Source organism: Gadus morhua, chromosome 20 (genome assembly GCF_902167405.1).
Source record: "Gadus morhua chromosome 20, gadMor3.0, whole genome shotgun sequence".
NCBI classification, from domain to species: Eukaryota; Metazoa; Chordata; class Actinopteri; order Gadiformes; family Gadidae; genus Gadus; species Gadus morhua.
This window is the reverse complement of record NC_044067.1, coordinates 119615-138231: the sequence shown is the minus strand read 5'-3', so window position 1 is coordinate 138231 and position 18617 is coordinate 119615. Positions and strand designations below refer to the sequence as shown.

At 43.0% G+C, this 18617-nt stretch overlaps 2 protein-coding genes across 9 annotated transcripts; one reads left to right on the top strand and one right to left on the bottom strand.

The window, feature by feature from the left end:
• The first annotated feature begins 3513 nt into the window (after nucleotides 1-3513).
• On the top strand, nucleotides 3514-9963 carry nostrin (nitric oxide synthase trafficking). Of its 4 annotated transcripts, XM_030343632.1 has the most exons (14): nucleotides 3534-3946; nucleotides 4055-4140; nucleotides 4433-4516; nucleotides 5097-5159; nucleotides 5592-5673; nucleotides 5792-5854; nucleotides 6309-6407; nucleotides 7186-7311; nucleotides 7845-7943; nucleotides 8042-8167; nucleotides 8426-8534; nucleotides 8695-8783; nucleotides 9262-9384; nucleotides 9466-9963. In XM_030343632.1, the coding sequence occupies exons 1-14, from the start codon at nucleotides 3920-3922 to the stop codon at nucleotides 9607-9609; spliced, it is 1320 nt and encodes a 439-aa protein (XP_030199492.1). In that variant the 5' UTR covers nucleotides 3534-3919; the 3' UTR covers nucleotides 9610-9963. The 4 variants fall into 4 exon arrangements, with proteins under 4 accessions (XP_030199493.1, XP_030199492.1, XP_030199494.1 ...); XM_030343633.1 differs by lacking the exon at nucleotides 8426-8534 and having other exon boundaries at nucleotides 3514-3946; nucleotides 8607-8783; XM_030343634.1 differs by having other exon boundaries at nucleotides 3944-4151; nucleotides 9466-9960.
• Nucleotides 9964-9972: 9 nt separating this feature from the next.
• spc25 (SPC25 component of NDC80 kinetochore complex) lies at nucleotides 9973-17075 on the bottom strand. Of its 5 annotated transcripts, none has more exons than XM_030343636.1 (7): nucleotides 16970-17075; nucleotides 16698-16860; nucleotides 15848-15910; nucleotides 12879-13025; nucleotides 12689-12793; nucleotides 10899-10997; nucleotides 10242-10408 (listed from the first exon to the last, which is right to left on the bottom strand). In XM_030343636.1, exons 2-7 carry the CDS (start codon nucleotides 16855-16857, stop codon nucleotides 10272-10274), a joined length of 711 nt encoding a protein of 236 aa, XP_030199496.1. In that variant the 5' UTR covers nucleotides 16858-16860; nucleotides 16970-17075; the 3' UTR covers nucleotides 10242-10271. The 5 variants fall into 5 exon arrangements, with proteins under 5 accessions (XP_030199497.1, XP_030199500.1, XP_030199496.1 ...); XM_030343638.1 differs by having other exon boundaries at nucleotides 16698-16835; nucleotides 16970-17056; XM_030343639.1 differs by lacking the exon at nucleotides 10242-10408 and adding an exon at nucleotides 10491-10623.
• Nucleotides 17076-18617: the final 1542 nt, after the last annotated feature.

Genomic DNA, 18617 nt, shown 5'->3' with positions numbered 1-18617 from the left:
TCTACTATGGCCTAATCTCCCTCCAGCCATCATTCTTATTCTGTATCTCTCTCTGGTCTCTCTCTGTCCTACTCTCTGGTCTCTCTATGTCCGTCTCTCTCTGGTCTCTCTCTGTCCCTCTCTCTCTGGTCTCTCTCTGTCCCTCTCTCTCTGGTCTCTCTCTGTACCTCTCTCTCTGTATGTGTTATTGTTTTGTCAATCTTATTTATTTATTTTATGTTTGCAGGTCATGCTTGGGGCCAAAGTCCACGTAGGGGGTAGCTATACTGGACACAATGACTATCAACTGGGTTTGTTGGATTTGTGAAATCAATGCCAAAACGAAGATTGAATTGGAATTCATACACACTAAATAAATAGTAATGTGTGTTATTTCCTCTCATTTCAATGAGACATGCTCCATATGGGATGTGGACGGCAGTATTATGTGCTACAGGCATTCTGTGCATGCAGCTAGATGCTGTAATGAAGGGATTTGTTTAAAAGTATTCAGGTATGATGTCAAGCTGAAAGGCAGATACCGGGTGTTTCAAACATTCAATAAACAGACCGTTCAAACGTGTGTGTGTGTGTGTGTGTGTGTGTGCGTGCGTGCGCAAGATGGAGCCTAGACTAGCCTCATGCAGTCCAATGACTGGTTTCAGTCATGTTGCACAGTAAACACGGCCCACTTTAGTATTAAACACTAATCACAGCCCACTTTAGTACTCAACACTTATCACGGCCCACTTTAGTATTAAACACTTATCACGGCCCACTTTAGTACGAAACACTTATCACGGCCCACTTTAGTATTAAACACTAATCACAGCCCACTTAAGTACGCAACACTAATCACAGCCCACTTTAGTATTAAACACTTATCACGGCCCACTTTAGTATTAAACACTAATCACGGCCCACTTTAGTATTAAACACTAATCACAGCCCACTTTAGTATTAAACACTTATCACGGCCCACTTTAGTACTAAACACTAATCACGGCCCACTTTAGTACGCAACACTTATCACGGCCCACTTTAGTACGAAACACTAATAATGGCCCACTTTAGTATTAAACACTTATCACGGCCCACTTTAGTACTCAACACTTATCACGGCCCACTTTAGTACGAAACACTAATCACGGCCCACTTTAGTATTAAACACTAATCACGGCCCACTTTAGTATTAAACACTAATCACGGCCCACTTTAGTATTAAACACTAATCACGGCCCACTTTAGTATTAAACACTAATCACGGCCCACTTTAGTATTAAACACTAATCACGGCCCACTTTAGTATTAAACACTAATCACGGCCCACTTTAGTATTAAACACTAATCACGGCCCACTTTAGTATTAAACACTTATCACGGCCCACTTTAGTATTAAACACTTATCACGGCCCACTTTAGTACGCAACACTAATCACAGCCCACTTTAGTATTAAACACTAATCACAGCCCACCTTAGTACGCAACACTAATCACAGCCCACTTTAGTATTAAACACTAATCACGGCCCACTTTAGTACGCAACACTAATCACAGCCCACTTTAGTATTAAACACTAATCACAGCCCACTTTAGTATTAAACACTAATCACAGCCCACTTTAGTACTAAACACTAATCACGGCCCACTTTAGTACGCAACACTTATCACGGCCCACTTTAGTACTAAACACTAATCACGGCCCACTTTAGTATTAAACACGGCCAACTTTAGTACGAAACACTAATCACGGCACACTTAAGTACTAAACACTAATCATGGCCCACATTAGTACTAAACACTAATCACGGCACATTTTAGTACTGAACACTAATCACGTCCCACTTTAGTACTAAAAACTAATCACGGCACACATTAGTATTAAACACTAATCACGGCCCACTTTAGTATTAAACACTAATCACGGCCCACTTTAGTATTAAACACTTATCACGGCCCACTTTAGTATTAAACACTTATCACGGCCCACTTTAGTACGCAACACTAATCACAGCCCACTTTAGTACTAATCACGGCCCACTTTAGTACTAAACACTAATCACGGCCCACTTTAGTACTAAACACTAATCACGGCCCACTTAAGTACTAATCACTAATCACGGCCCACTATAGTACGCAACACTAATCACAGCCCACTTTAGTACTAAACACTAATCACGGCCCACTTTAGTACTAAACACTAATCACGGCCCACTTTAGTACTAAACACTAATCACGGCCCACTTAAGTACTAAACACTAATCACGGCCGACATTAGTACTGAACACTAATCACGGCCGACATTAGTACTGAACACTAATCACGGCCCACTTTAGTACTGAACACTAATCACAGCACTCTTTAGTACTAATCACTAATCACGGCCCACTTTAGTACTAAACACTAATCACGGCCCACTTTAGTACGCAACACTAATCACAGCCCACTTTAGTATTAAACACTAATCACAGCCCACTTTAGTACTAAACACTAATCACGGCCCACTTTAGTAGGCAACACTTATCACGTCCCACTTTAGTACTAAACACTAATCACTGCCCACTTTAGTATTAAACACGGCCAACTTTAGTACGAAACACTAATCACGGCACACTTAAGTACTAAACACTAATCATGGCCCACATTAGTACTGAACACTAATCACGGCACACTTCAGTACTAACCACTAATCACGGCACACTTTAGTACTAAACACTTATCATTAATCACATCCAACTTTAGTACTAAACACTAATCACGGCCCACATTAGTACTCAACACTAATCACGGCACATTTTAGTACTGAACACTAATCACGTCCCACTTTAGTACTAAAAACTAATCACGGCACACATTAGTACTAAACACTAATCACGGCCCACTTTAGTACTAAAAACTAATCACGGCCCACTTTAGTATTAAACACTAATCACGGCCCACTTTAGTACTAAACACTAATCACGGCCCACTTTAGTACTAAACACTAATCACGGCCCACTTTAGTACTAAACACTAATCACGGCCCACTTAAGTACTAAACACTAATCACGGCCCACTTTAGTACTAAACACTAATCACGGCCCACTTTAGTACTAAACACTAATCACGGCCCACTTAAGTACTAAACACTAATCACGGCCGACATTAGTACTGAACACTAATCACGGCCGACATTAGTACTGAACACTAATCACGGCCCACTTTAGTACTGAACACTAATCACAGCACTCTTTAGTACTAATCACTAATCATGGCCCACTTTAGTACTAAACACTAAGCATGGCACACTTTAGTACTAAACACTAATCACGGCCCACTTTAGTACTAAACACTAATCACGGCCCACTTAAGTACTAAACACTAATCATGGCCGACATTAGTACTGAACACTAATCACGGCCGACATTAGTACTGAACACTAATCACAGCACTCTTTAGTACTAATCATGGCCCACTTTAGTACTAAACACTAATCACGGCCCACTTTAGTACTAAACACTAATCACAGCCCACTTTAGTACTAAACACTAATCACTGCCCACTTAAGTACTAAACACTAATCACGGCCGACATTAGTACTGAACACTAATCACGGCACACTTTAGTACTGAACACTAATCACAGCACTCTTTAGTACTAATCACTAATCATGGCCCACTTTAGTACTAAACACTAAGCATGGCCCACTTTAGTACTAATCACGGCCCACTACTAAACACTAATCACGGCCCACTTTAGTACTAAACACTAATCACAGCACTCTTTAGTACTAATCACTAATCATGGCCCACTTTAGTACTAAACACTAAGCATGGCACACTTCAGAGCTGAACACTAAACAGTGTTTAGTAAACACTAATCCCAGCCCAGGTGATTTCCGCCTGGGTGATTTTGTCTGGGCTGGAGGTTCAAAGTCCACAGACGACGAGCGATACGCAGGATGAGGGATCCCGTGGGCAGCTGCTATGTGAGAATTCACGTTTTGAAACTTATTTGAATATTTGTCAAAGAATTTGAGTTGTTGAGAGTGGGCAGTTCCTCTTGGTGTTTGAAGTCACCTCATTTACTGTTACAGTACAACTCCCTGTACCAAGATGTGAAGCAATATTCAAAGCACGGGGAATACTTCTTCAAAGAACTGATGGCAGTTTTCCAGCAAAGGTATGTTCAAGGTACCAACATTTTGTAGTGGTTTCCTCTGTCCTTCGCTGTGTTATCTGAGTTAAGGGAGTTAAGGGGAATAGTTTGTTGTGTTTCATGTCAATCTTTTAATAGCAATTTCTTTATCATGCACAATATTCTTCAGGTACCTACCCTGTGCCTGGTATAACAGTTTAATTTGACATGAACTACTTTATGTCTACGTACTGAAGGAGTGAGGCTTTACTCGTAGCTACCAGGTCATTCTGTCACTCATTTGTAGTTATGTTCTGTAAATATTAAACTGGAACAGGGCTGAGCTGGAACTCAACTATGCCAAAGGAATCCAGAAACTAGCCGGTAGACTTCTCAGGGCGTCAAAACGAATGTCAAATAAGTAAGTACCAATAAATAAGAATTGCAAATAATTGCCTGAAAACCAACCCACCACACTGTCCGATCTGGCAACACTAACTTCACAACCTGTACCATTAACCACAAACCAACCCACCACACTGTCCGATCTGGCCACACTAACTTCACAACCTGTCCCATTAACCACAAACCAACCCACCACACTGTCCGATCTGGCAACACTAACTTCACAACATATACCATTAACCACAAACCAACCCACCATACTGTCCAATCTGGCAACACTAACTTCACAACATATACCATTAACCACAAACCAACCCACCACACTGTCCGATCTGGCAACACTAACTTCACAACCTGTACCTTTAACCACAAACCAACCCACCACACTGTCCGATCTGGCAACACTAACTTCACAACCTGTACCTTTAACCACAAACCAACCCACCACACTGTCCGATCTGGCAACACTAACTTCACAACCTGTCCCATTAACCACAAACCAACCCACCACACTGTCCATTCTGGCAACACTGACTGGATCACAGGCTCCCTAATCCCACGCGTCCATTTGACCGTCCTTCTGCTTTCTCTCCAAGTTCCACCTACAGCGCCTGGTGCCACGTGTCGGACGAGATGTACTCTACAGCAGACACACACAGGTGCACCCCCTCAACCACCCTTACTAACCCCACCCTAATCCTAACCCCACCCACCCTAACTCAACCTACCCTAATTCAACCAACCTAACCCCAACCCTAATCCCACCAACCTAACCCCAACCCTAACTCCACCCACCCTAACCCCACCCACCCTAATCCAAACCATAAACACCCCAACCCTAACCCCACCCACCCTAACTCAACCTACCCTAATCCAACCAACCTAACCCCAACCCTAACCTCACCTACCCTAACCCCAACCCTAACTCCACCCAGCCTAACCCCAACCCTAACTCCACCCAGCCTAACCCCAACCCTAACTCCACCCACCCTAAACCAGACCCTAACTCCACCCACCCTAAACCAGACCCTAACTCCACCCTTCCTAACCTCACCCTGTCATAACTGATCTAAACCAATGTCATCTTCCAGAACTCTGGGAAATGCTTTCCAGCAAGAAGCCGTCCTGGAATTACGACAAGTTTTAGACGAGCACAGTAAAAGGAAGAGGCCTGTATGCGATTCACGCCTTCGTAAAGTTTATCACATGATCTTTATCAAATATATTTGATCCCATACCTTATGTCTCTATTCCTTTGTCTGTTGTGGTGTTCATGATGATGTCATCAAAGCTTGACAATCATGTCGAGAAAACCGGAAAACTGTTGACAGCCAACTGGAACGAGCAACTGAAGGTTTCCCAATGTTTCATATTATTATTATAGTTGTTATTATATTATGTAACCAGTTTTTATTTTAGTTATTATTACATTGGAATCACATTGTTATGTGTTTTCCACTGAACGAAAAGAAACTCAGGAAAAGGGTAGAGATTAGATGTGGTCAAAATAGGCTTTTACCCAAAGTCTCATAAAGTCTTGGCCTTTAATGTTGTCAGAAAAGGATTTACAGATAAATTAAATTTTACCTAAACATCTTCACATAGTTATTAATCAATGATTGGTAAAAATTGTCAAATGAATGATATAGTAGATACAAAAATCAACGAAGGGACTTTTCAAATCATATAACATATAACATTTCAGGGATCATCTTATCAAGTTTTTGGTGAATAATCGTTTTCTCTTGAGTTGACTTTAACAGTACATATATTCAGTTTTAATGTGAGTTGTCTTCCTCATTGAACAGATGAAGAAGAAACTGGTTGGGATAACCAGAGAGCACGAGGCACTCGTCAACTTTGTTGAAACCAATAAGCACATCTGCACTGAAAAGGAAAAACAAAAGGTAAAGGAAAAAGCCTTTTCCATAATAACTTTAAATCACATGACCCCCAATCTTCTCAACCGTCATGGTCATTCCCCGATGACTTTCCGTTCTCCACCAGATGTGCTCGGACTGTTCCCCTCGCTTCACAGATATGTGAAGCAAGGGTTAATGAACTGTACCTGTACTGTCTAACCCCTACCTGCTCCTTAATGACCTGTACCTCTAACTCCTTCCTGCTCCTTAATGACCTGTACCTGTACTGTCTAACCCCTACCTGCTCCTTAATGACCTGTACCTGTGCTGTCTAACCCCTACCTGCTCCTTAATGACCTGTCTCTGTACTGTCTAACCCCTACCTGCTCCTTAATGACCTGTACCTGTACTGTCTAACCCCTACCTGCTCCTTAATGACCGGTCTCTGTACTGTCCAACCCCTACCTGCTCCTTAGTGACCCGTCTCTGTACTGTCTAACCCCTACCTGCTCCTTAATGACATGTACCTGTACTGTCTAACCCCTAGCTGCTCCTTAATGACCGGTCTCTGTACTGTCTAACCCCTACCTGCTCCTTAATGACCGGTCTCTGTACTGTCTAACCCCTACCTGCTGCTTAATGACCTGTCTCTGTACTGTCTAACCCCTTCCTGCTCCTTAATGACCTGTACTGTCTAACCCCTACCTGCTCCTTGAATGAACTGTACATATTTGCTGCACCAAGGGTCATGCTAGATGTATGTACGTGTTGATGGATCAACGGTCATGCTAGATGTATGTACGTGTTGCACCTGGACCAACAGATGCTCAACCGACTGACCAAATCAGCACAGACCCAGGCCAAACTGGACGAGGAATACTTTAGCAGGAACATGGAGGGCCATCAGGTCCGACTGAAGTGGGAGAACACGTTGAAGAACTGCTACCAGGTGTGTTGGCGGCTCACAGAGCAACGACAGCAAGAAGAAATACAGGGTTATTTAAAGAAGAATTAGAAAAATAAAAGATGAGATGAGAACGTGTGGAACGAGGTGAGATGAGAACGTGTGGAACAAGGTGAGATGAGAATGTGCGGAACAAGGTGAGATGTTTGTATACATGAGCTACAGTTGAGCAGCTCTGGCTCTCACTGGAACCCATCCAGTTGGCGTTCCTTCTGTTAATAGATCCTCGCTTCAAGGTAAAGTTTGGGGTGGGGAGTAGAGAGGTTTGATTCAGGGGTCAGGGGTCAAAGACGGCCTGCACATCTCTAAATCAATGTAGGGTCAACGTAGTGCCAATCAAATGTGTTTTTTTGTGCAGCCAGTTTTGGTATTGGTACACGTCTGACGTGAGGTCAGAGTTCAGGTGGGCTGCTCAGGGGCCACTGGCTTCGTTGCGCGATAAGGTTGTACTTTATTAATCCCCGACAGGAAATGATAGAATATACTTCCCAAAGTATTAACCTCCTTCCACCTCTCAGATAATCCAGGAGCTGGAGAAGCAGCGCCTGGAGATTTTGAGCACCACTCTGGACAGATACCGCCTCCACATTTCAGGCTTTGGACAGAGCCTCATGCAGGTGCAACTCTACTCCTTCCCTTTCATTCCACATGATCATGTTGTGGACTTCTTACCTTCGGCTGCATACAGATGGATACACTGTATTCCCTCCCCCAGGGTCAGAGGGGGGTTGAGCACGCGATGCAGAGAGTGGACTTGCAGAAGGACATCCAAGCGCTGGTGGAGGAAACCAGTGCCACAGCCCAGGAGAACAAAGCAGACTTTTTGATGGCTGACTATTTTGTAAGGCTGCTGTGGCTCTCAGTTCATTATATTGATCAAATCAAAAGTTAATCAAATCAATCCCATTTTGGTTGGACCCATGGGAATGTACCCGTTACCCAAGAAAGAGCACCTCTCTTAGTTCTGAGAGACAGAGCGAGAGGCGGTGCTGTCCCTATTTACCATACACTGATACGTGGGACACAGAGGAAGCTTTAGTCGGGCATTAGGCCCCACATGAGGAACACTGAACACACACTTTTCATTACTATGCACTAGGAGGAAGACAGCAAATCCCTGATGGGGAAGGAGAGAAGGAGAGACGCCATCAAAGTGAAACTCCAACGTTTGGAAGAAAGCATTGCAAAGACAAAGAAAGATTGCGAGGGTGAATCTCTTAAATGGCTGGTTGATGATACCCTTAATCATGGATTAATTAATCCCCTCTTTTTGTCAACAGCAGATGGAGTGGGTAATTCACGTACCAAGAATACTAAGGCAAGATGATTCGATTTTTGTGTTAAATTGTTTAGTTTTTTTTATGATAGGACTACTGAAACTGATGAAAAGCAACTCTGATAATCCGTCCTCTGCAAACCAGAAGAACATGAAGGAAACCCGGCAGCTGCTCGAGGAGGTGACCCACTTTGTATTTTCTGACATTGTCTTTTCATAGTTTTAGGGTTAGAAATATGGTATTGGGGTTCGAGTTAGGGTTGGTTTTAGGGTAGTCTCACAAACTGGACTTCAGATTCATATCTAAAGTCTGATGGAAGAGCAGCTCAGATCTGGTGGAAAGTGCGTGTCATATTAACTAATTTAGCTGACTTCTGGGACAGCAGTCATCAGTTGTGGCTTTCGGTAATGGCTTTCGGTAAAGGTTTCAAATGTAGAAATACAAGTTAAAAACCCTTCTGAAAGCTTCATATACTTGTGCTGTTGACTTTTCTTGGGCAGAATATCTCGGTAGCAAATAAAACAAAAAACCCTAACCCTAACCCTAACTCACGGAAAAAGGTCCTACTATGCAAAATCATAGTAGGACAGCTGGATCTGAGTTGATCTAGCTTGAATAAATATCTATAATTCAATATATTTCTTGCTGTGACATGTAGACAACCCTGAAGCAGGATCTCCTTGAAGCCACTCATTATAAAGTGTCCCTGTCGCTGGTGGCGCTGGGGGAGTGCAGGGCCATCCATCGCTTCAGCCACAGCATCTCCAAATGGAAGGACAAGGTCTCAATGCAAATAATATCCTCTATGTTTGAGCTTGTACCCCCTACTCTGTCATTTATTGAATCTGTTTTCTTTCTAAAGGATTGTGAGCACAGTGTTATTCAACTGACCCGTCCAGTGTTCATGAAGAGGTCCTCCAGAACTCGGCTGTCCTCCAGCATGTACAACAAGGGGGCCCCTCCCCCGGACCAGGGGCCCCCTCACCCTGAGCAAGGCCCCCCATGAGGCGCTGGGTAAGATGTAGTGGAGGAGTTGAGCAGCCGCCCCCCTCCAGCTACTGGAGGAGCCGTCCCCCCTCCCTCGTCAGCCGGCGAAGCGAGCCAAGCGCCTCTCCCGTGGACGCCATTCATTCATTATTCAATACGAAGAGGGGGCAGGACGTCACCCTCCTCTCCTGCTCTTGCAGCTATGCTAATATAGAATCTCTATCCAGATATAATACTCATACATCTAGATATATGGATATATTATATAGGTGGGGATCAGTCCATGTGTTTTGTACTTTGTCTGTCGTACGGACTGTGCACTTAGTTTTGGTAGAAATTTGATGTAATGTGTGATAAAATGACTTCAGACTGATTCACTGACTCATTTGTCTTGCTCCAAGAAGGAGCCAAATTTATAAGAACAAACAAATATTGTACAAAATAACAAAAACATATATATTGGGTTCCAAGGTAAGGTGCAGAGTACAATAAACAGGATACGCACACATACAATACACACACCATGGTTCAGATGTTTTCTAGTTAAAAAATCACCATTTACAAGATGAAGAAGGTCTTCTGTCTGGGTGCCAGACTCACTGGATCATAAACGTGTTTAGTTCCAGACTTGCATCTTAGAACCAACTCGTCTTTTTCCGATCTCGAAGCCTAGAAGCCGGTCTAGGAGCCGGTCGAGAAGCATGCCTGGGCAACAAACTCCTTCCTGATGTTGGCCAAGAAGGCGGAGATGTTATTGGTCTGTTTGAGCCGCTTGTCCAGATCCCCCAGGGACTCCAGCACTGGGTCGCTAGACATGACTGAGTGAATAAGAGACCATTAGCACTGGGTCGCTAGACATGACTGAGTGAATAAGAGACCATTAGCACTGGGTCGCTAGACATGACTGAGTGAATAAGAGACCATTAGCACTGGGTCGCTAGACATGACTGAGTGAATAAGAGACCATTAGCACTGGGTCGCTAGACATGACTGAGTGAAAAAGAGACCATTAGCACTGGGTCGCTAGACATGACAGTGAATAAGAGAACATTAGCACCGGGTCGCTAGACATGACTGAGTGAATAAGAGACCATTAGCACCGGGTCGCTAGACATGACTGAGTGAATAAGAGACCATTAGCACCGGGTAGCTAAATGACATGACTGAGTATTCAAAGCTTGAACTTGAACAATCCTTTGGAGACTGACAAAGTGCTTTTTGAGTGTTTTCCATTGGTTAATAAGCCAAGCTAGCTGAGAGCATATATGTATCAGAGGCCCATAACGTTAGGATGAGATGAAGACCTACTCTGATAGGAGCCGTCTGCATTAATCCCCATGGTGAAGGTATATACGTTTTCAGGACTTGCAGGGTTAACATTCTGGAAAACAAACTGCAGCTTTTGGCCTTTCAGAAAAAAACAAAAACAGAAAAAATGTAAGTGCAATAACTATAATTATAAATGCATTATTATTGTACATAAACATTATTTCAATTATACAAGTTTGTTCTGAACAAGAAATTTGATGGGTAGGCATGAGGTAATGGGTAGGCCTGAGGTTAGGGTTAGGCTAACACTAGGGTTAGGCTAACCCTAGGGTTAGCCTAACCCAGGGATTAAAGTGAAAAAAAATCTTCTGACTGAAATTTTATTCGCGCTACAGCCAAGTCACGTGCAGTGTGTGAAACATGTTCCAGGTTAGGTTAATTGACACCTGCTTAAGAAATACAAATGTATAAGACGTCAACACCAAATGCAGCCATCACGTTTAAATGCTTGACCAATACTGTTTTACAGGAGGAGGATTTTAAACAGCTGTTCTTTTGCATCTATTGCAATTTTTTTGTTGTCTTTTCAATTAGACTAAGATTTTTTTTTGCAAAGCTTGTCTCATATTTTACTCTCTAAAAAAGGCTTGCCATCGTTCCCTGTTTCCGTCAGCCATGCCCATCTCCATTTATTTTTTTGTTTTATCAATATCCCATACATCAGAGCCGTCAATCATTATAAGGGAGCTTAACTTTCGCTCTGACACTCAACACTAACACAACAAAGAGAAGTAAGATGTGGCGCGAAAATGGTGTGTATATATATACATTTGTATATAATATATTTAATATATATTTAATATATAATCGGGATGTACATTAAAATGCTTGTGTTTTCAGTCAATTTTAACGGTAGACCTTTTAAATACTCACTATATAATTTGACAATTTTACCGGCGTTGACGTATGACGACATAATACACGCGTGTATTATGTCCATGTTCGAAACTGCATACTACCGTACTGCCGACTACATACTGCGCGGTATGTACTGTATACTGCATACTGAATGTGGGATTCAGTATGCAGTATACAGCAGACCGACTGCACCGCAGTATACAGTATGCAAGTTTCCCAGAATGCATTTCGCGGCAGCGGTAGCAGTAAAGCTGCTAAAAGCTGTTTTAATTCTCGCTTCAGTGCTGTTAATACATCACTTTCTTAAGTTTTTATATTTTTTTATGCGAGAAAGTACCTATTTAGATCCTCAATATGCGATTAGTTTATCCAAATGACGCCTGTTTGTAAATTTGTCCAGACGTTATCGGAGATGTGAAGTGGCCTCTGTGAACTCCAAATGACGGAAATCCGTCGTAGCGACGGAGAACTTTAATCCATGGCCTAACCCTAACCTCAGGCCTACCCGTTAGGGTTAGCCTAACCCTTATCCCAGGCATACCCGTTAGGGTTAGCCTAACCCTAACCCCAGGCCTACCCGTTAGGGTTAGGCTAACCCTAACGGGTAGGCCTGAGGTTAGGGTTAGCCTAACCCTTACCCTAACCCAAACGGGTAGGCCTGAGGTTAGGGTTAGCCTAACCCTAACGTTAGGGTTAGCCTAACCCTAACGGGTTAGGGTTACCCGTTAGGGTTAGGCTAATCCTAACGGGTAGGCCTGAGGTTAGGGTTAGCCTAACCCTTACCCTAACCCAAACAGGTAGGCTTACCCGTTAGGGTTAGCCTAACCCTAACGGGTAGGCCTGATGTTAGGGTTAGCCTAACCCTAACGGGTAGGCCTGAGGTAGACGGACAGACAGACAGAGTTCTGCACCGTGGATTCTTCTGATCTCCAGGCCCAGCCGTTCCTGAAACACCTGCTTGGCCTTCAACAGATTCTTCAGCCTGTCCTTGTTGGCTCTGTTCTGAGATACGACCACTGAGGAGCACAAGAAGAGCCACATGGGAGGGGTGACAACACACCTCACTGGACCAATGGATACCTCTGGAGGCCAGTGACTCACAGCCCCTCCTCTCCGCCTGCTCCTCTCTCAGCGTCTCCATCTGCAGCCGGAGGGCGTCTTTCTGCCCCTGTTTCTGCTCCATCTCCACCAGGCTTCGTGAAATGGCGTCCCTCTTCTCCTTCATGAGCAGGGTCTTCTTAGCCAGGTCTGGTTCCAACAACCAACACATCAACCTTCAAGTATTACTAAATATATTAAGGAGGACGAAATTATGATAATTCACTACATTTATATATCGCTGCACCAGTTTTCATTCTTTTGACGTGGTAGTTAGGCGGCAGGCGTGCGTTGCTTAGCCTAAGCTGTAAAGTGCTGCGGGAAACCCTGGTTCGGTTATGGTTAGGCTATGGTGGGTTAAGTTAAGTTAGTTTGGTTATGGTTTGGTTAGGTTATGGTGGGTTAAGTTAGAGTTGGGTTATTGTTTGGTTAGGTTATGGTGGGTTAAGTTAGAGTTGGGTTATGGTGGGTTATGTTAGAGTTGGGTTATGGTTTGGTTAGGCTATGGTGGGTTAAGTTAGAGTTGGGTTATGGTGGGTTGAATTAGAGTTGGGTTATGGTGGGTTAAGTTAGAGTTGGTTTATGGTAGGTTAAGTTATGTTTGGGTTAGAGTCTGGTTATGGTAGCCCGGTCCTACCAGGCTCTCGTGCTTCATTCCCTTTGCACAGAGAGTCTGGACCTACTCGATTGACAAACATTAACTCACTTGAAGGCGGGTGTCACTCTGTTGAAGTTTAAAACTATTGGATCTGCCCAGTGCCACTCTGGATCTGCCATAACCAATCGCTAACGTTTGGCCAGGAATCAAACTGTTTGGCTGTAAACAATCCAAACACTGTGCATGAACGAGAGCTGACTTTAACGTCATTGTTCTCAGCCACTCCCTCTGTTCGCTGATTGGACGGAGAAAACCCACTAACATACCGCAGACCCCGACGTAGTACTGAAGGGGAATTAGGGTTACTCTAACCCCTAAACCCACTAACATACCGCAAACCCGATGTAGTAATGAAGGGGAATTAGAGTTACGTAACTCTAATTCCCCTTCATTACTACGTCGGGTTTGCGGTATGTTAGTGGGTTTAGGGTTAGGGTACCCTAAACCCACTAACATACCGCAGACCCGACGTAGTACTGAAGGGAAATTCTAATTGAGCGGAAGTTCTTAGGCCTGCGGAGCCAGGCTATGGTTATGGTGGCCTAGTTTATGTTATAGTTAGTTTGGTTATGGTCGGGTTATTTCGTCATCTCACAAGCAAAGAAGTGTATTAATGGGTCAGCCTCAAGATTATCTGTACAAGACAGGGAAGAGTGAGTTAACTCTAACCCATGTAGAACAGAGTATATAGCAGGTTCTCCAACACCATCAGGGGCCGTATTCACAAAGGATCTTAGGGCTAAAAGTAGGTCCTAACTGGCGAATTTAGGAGTAACTCCTAAAAATAATGGGCGTGTCACTCTTAAATTTAGGACTCCTAACTTTTTTCACTAAGAGCAATTCACAAAGTATTTTAGGACTAAAAGTAGCACCTAAGTCTAGGAGAGCTTAAAAGTCCTCAAGAGGACTCCTAACTCAGTAAGACCTATTCACAAAGAATCTTAAAATGCCTGTGAGACGAAATGTTAGGGTATTCAACTTATTGTGGAGTTAATGCGCGATGCAATAACATCCCCGACTATCAGGAATAATCTGATTAGTCCCGAAATAAAATGTTATAAAAATTATAAGTTATAAAAAAATATATATAACTTATAAAAAATAAAAATAATTGCGCCATCAAAAGACGAGGACGTGTTCGTCAATAGGAAGAAAGTGCATTCCATCAACACGCAGGTTGTTTTTGATGCAAATTTTAACATAACTACTGGATGTTGTTGCAAAGTGGCCTGGATCTTCAGCTACCCATGATTCGCGCATTTTAATGGTGAGCGGTCTGAGGCAGCTTTTTGAGATGTACCAGTTGGGTGTCACTTGCTGGGTGACAGTGTCTATCCATGCAAGACGTGGCTCTAGACACCCTACCTTAATCCACAACCGGGAGCACAGTTAAAGTGTAACATGTAAGTGATTACGCAGATTACGCTTAGTCCTATGCGTAAAACACATCGTATTGGCTCTTTGCGAGCACACAAACATACACGAAATGTTGTGGAGAGAGGAATTGGGCAGATGAAACGTCGGTTTCATGTCCTCCACGGCGAAATACGCCTCACCCCAGAGAGGGCAAGCACAGTAATCACTGTATGTGCCATTCTACACAACCGTTGCAAGCGGAGGAACATTCCACAGCCAGACGATGATGATGATGATGGCGATCAACATTACAAGGAATTTGGCCGTGTGGAACCGAGTGGACAGGCATTTAGGGATCACTTTGAAAACACATTTTAGGTAAACACCTTGGCAAAAATCAGTCAACACTTGGGTAGTTCGTAACATTTATTTTATTTTATTTTTTACGTATTTTTATTGTTTGCTTTCTCTCTCTCTTGAACGTGCAGGCTACAACGTCATTATCGTGGTCTGCACAAAATTGTCATCATGCGTGTATTCTGCTAACTGCACTATAACTACTTAATAGGAATTCATTTCTAGCCTAGGCTATTTCCTTGTTTTTCGGTGATTCAGTGGGCTCGTCTGAACAACCAATCACCGAACTGACCGTTTCTAAACTCGTGCACGAGAATTGACGTAATCCATAGCAACGGCGCGTCACTCTTAGTTCACTCTGTGATTTATCCTTAGTAAGAGTAGGTCTCAGCGGCTTTGTGAATAACTTTTAAGAAAAAAATCCTACGTAAAATGTTTTAGCGCGAGTTAGGAGCACTCCTAGCGGTAAGATAAAATGCTTTGTGAATACGGCCCCAGAAGAACAGAGTGTATCAAGCAGGATCTCCAACTCCATCAGTAAAACAGAGTGTGTATATAGCGGGTTCTCATACTCCATCAGTAGAACAAAGTAGGTTCTCACCCTGTTTGTTTGTCTGAATGGTTTCAAACAGCTTGTCGTCCTCACATTTCTTGGAGCAGGTATCTAAACACACCAATCGATTCATTAATTCACTACAGCAGATTCATCAAAGCTAGGTCCAATTTAAAACAAAGCGCAGTGTGTCAAATGTAGTGCAGCTCACAGAACGGACGGCAGAAATGTAATATTGTGTTCATAATTACATTTTATTGAGGATATAATCCCATAGGAATGGTGTTTGGTACCCTTAGAAGAGCCCTTATATCTACAAAGGGTCTCCTTAAGGGACAGAGCCTCTCCTTAAGGGGACAGGTCCCCTCCTTAAGGGACAGGTCCTCTCCTTAAGGGACAGGTCCCCTCCTTAAGGGACAGGTCCCCTCCTTAAGGGACAGGTCCCCTCCTTAAGGGACAGAGCCTCTCCTTAAGGGACAGGGTCCTCTATCTAAGCCTAAGGGGACCTTCTCTGCCATAGGGTGTAAATGGAGGGGAGATATTCAGTTGGTGTCAATCTGCCTACTCATCGCTAGATGCTACTAAATCCTACAGACTGCAACTTTAAACAAATTACCTTATGTTGTATATTGGAAAAATGCTTTGACTCTTTAATAGATAAATGCCTGACGTAAGAATGCCTTTCTTACACGCATTCGTCAATGTGACACACTGTTAGCTTTTGAAAGTAATATCATTATAATGTGACACACTGTTAGCTTTTGAAAGTAATATCATTATAACGTGTAAGGGTTAGATTACATGATGTGCAACATCTGTAGTGGCATTTGATAATGGAATTCCTTCCAACAAAGACGATGGCAACGTTACAGTTAAACCAAGAGACGTGGAGGCCTACCCGCAGCAGACTTCATGGACCGTCTGTGGGACAGGCCCAACTCCACAGCAGCCTCGCTTATCTCCCCGGAGGTCTGGACCAGGAGCCGGCTGTAGACCTCCTCCATCGCCACTCGGAACGAGTCGACGACATGGGGATCTTTGATAGAAGCCATGGTCATAATCTGTGATGAGTGGACGTCAGTGTTTAAAACCTTTTCACAAAGACAACATACTAACCTTAGTGTTTAAAATATTAAAATGTAGGATTTAATAAAGTGTAAAGTTACTAACCTTAATGTATAAACACACTTTCTGTTGTCCGTTAATCCGCGAGTTGCTTTCAAAAAATCGCGCGCATCCGGAAACTAAGGGATTTGTGTTCCGGAAATGACGTGTATGTCGACGCTTCGTAAATACATTTATACTTAAATAAATAAATAGAATACAAGAAAAATAAGTATTTTTAGATTATAAACGGCATTGTATTATATTTTTGGTTGTATACAAATAGAAACAAACACCATACAATGCCCACAACGTAACAAAAATGTAATGCTTTTTTCATTGTTAGGAATGCCTGCCACCTTGTGGGAATATAGCGAAATCATGTTGCTATATTCACTAATTATGATATTAATAGATTTTAAATCACTCGCTTTAATGTGGGAACACTATTCCTGGTATCTGAAGACACATTTGTAAGTAAGAAAATCATGGCCTGTGGAATGCTTAATGTCTATCTTACTGTGAACTCTTTATGGTGCTGGGTATTTACAGTTGGGTTCATAAATGAAACGGCTGGTATTTATTGGAAAGCTGCCTACAATTTTTGGATTTCTTTCAGTTAAAGTATTACTCTGGATGTTCCTTCTGGCTCCAACTATATTGTTTAAGTTGATGTTGTTCAGGTTTTGTTGTTTGGATCGGTTCGCAAATCAAAGAGGCTTCAAAGATGCCTGAAAGGGCGGGTAACCAGGTAACCAGGTCACCAGGGTAACCAGGTCACCAGGGTAACCAGGTCACCAGGGTAACCAGGTAACCAGGTAACTAAGGTTACCAGGTAACCAGGTCACCAGGTAAACCAGGTTACTGGGTAACCAAGTCACCAGGTTACCCGGTAAACGGTTACCGGGTAAGCAGGGTAACCAGCCCAGCTCCACGGAGAACCGGTTTCTAAGGCTCCTCAACTGGAGTAAGGGTTAGAACAGAGTGTATATAGAAGGTTCTCCAACACCATCAGTAGAACATAGAGTGTATACAGCAGGTTCTCCAACACCATCAGTAGAACATAGAGTGTATATAGCAGGTTCTCCAACACCATTAGTAGAACATAGAGTGTATATAGAAGGTTCTCCAACACCATCAGTAGAACATAGAGTGTATATAGCAGGTTCTCCAACTCCATCAGTAGAACATAGGGTGTATATAGCAGGTTCTCCAACTCCATCAGTAGAACATAGAGTGTATATAGCAGGTTCTCCAACACCATCAGTAGAACATAGAGTAGCAGGTTCTCCAACACCATCAGTAGAACATAGAGTGTATATAGCAGGTTCTCCAACACCATCAGTAGAACATAGAGTGTATATAGCAGGTTCTCCAACACCATCAGTAGAACATAGAATGTATATAGCAGGTTCTCCAACACCATCAGTCGAACATAGAGTGTATATAGCAGGTTCTCCAACACCATCAGTAGATTGTGTTACTTCACATAACACAATCTTATGTGTGTGTGTTATCAATGTGTGTGTGTGTGTGTGTGTGTGTGCAATGTATGCAAATGACCAAATGCTGGTTTGTGTGGGTTGCTAGGCTACCTGCAGGCCTTGTATCAATCATGTTTACACTCAGTTTGTCTCCAGACCCAATCAGGCTCAGCGGACACCAGTTCATTAACGCACTCAAACACAATAGAATGATGTATTGAAACAGAGTC

What these genes read in the sequence shown, in the direction of transcription:
- spc25 (XM_030343636.1), bottom strand. Translation starts at nt 16,857, where the DNA reads ATGACCATGGCTTCTATCAAAGATCCCCATGTCGTCGACTCGTTCCGA. An exon ending in CATTCAGACAAACAAACAGG is followed by an intron (nt 13,026 to 15,847) that starts GTGAGAACCTAC and finishes TGTTGGAACCAG; the next exon opens with ACCTGGCTAAGAAGACCCTG. An exon ending in GGAGATCAGAAGAATCCACG is followed by an intron (nt 10,998 to 12,688) that starts GTGCAGAACTCT and finishes TTTTTCTGAAAG; the next exon opens with GCCAAAAGCTGCAGTTTGTT.
- nostrin (XM_030343632.1), top strand. Translation starts at nt 3,920, where the DNA reads ATGAGGGATCCCGTGGGCAGCTGCTAT. An exon ending in ATGGCAGTTTTCCAGCAAAG is followed by an intron (nt 4,141 to 4,432) that starts GTATGTTCAAGG and finishes AAACTGGAACAG; the next exon opens with GGCTGAGCTGGAACTCAACT. An exon ending in TTTTGATGGCTGACTATTTT is followed by an intron (nt 8,168 to 8,425) that starts GTAAGGCTGCTG and finishes ACTATGCACTAG; the next exon opens with GAGGAAGACAGCAAATCCCT.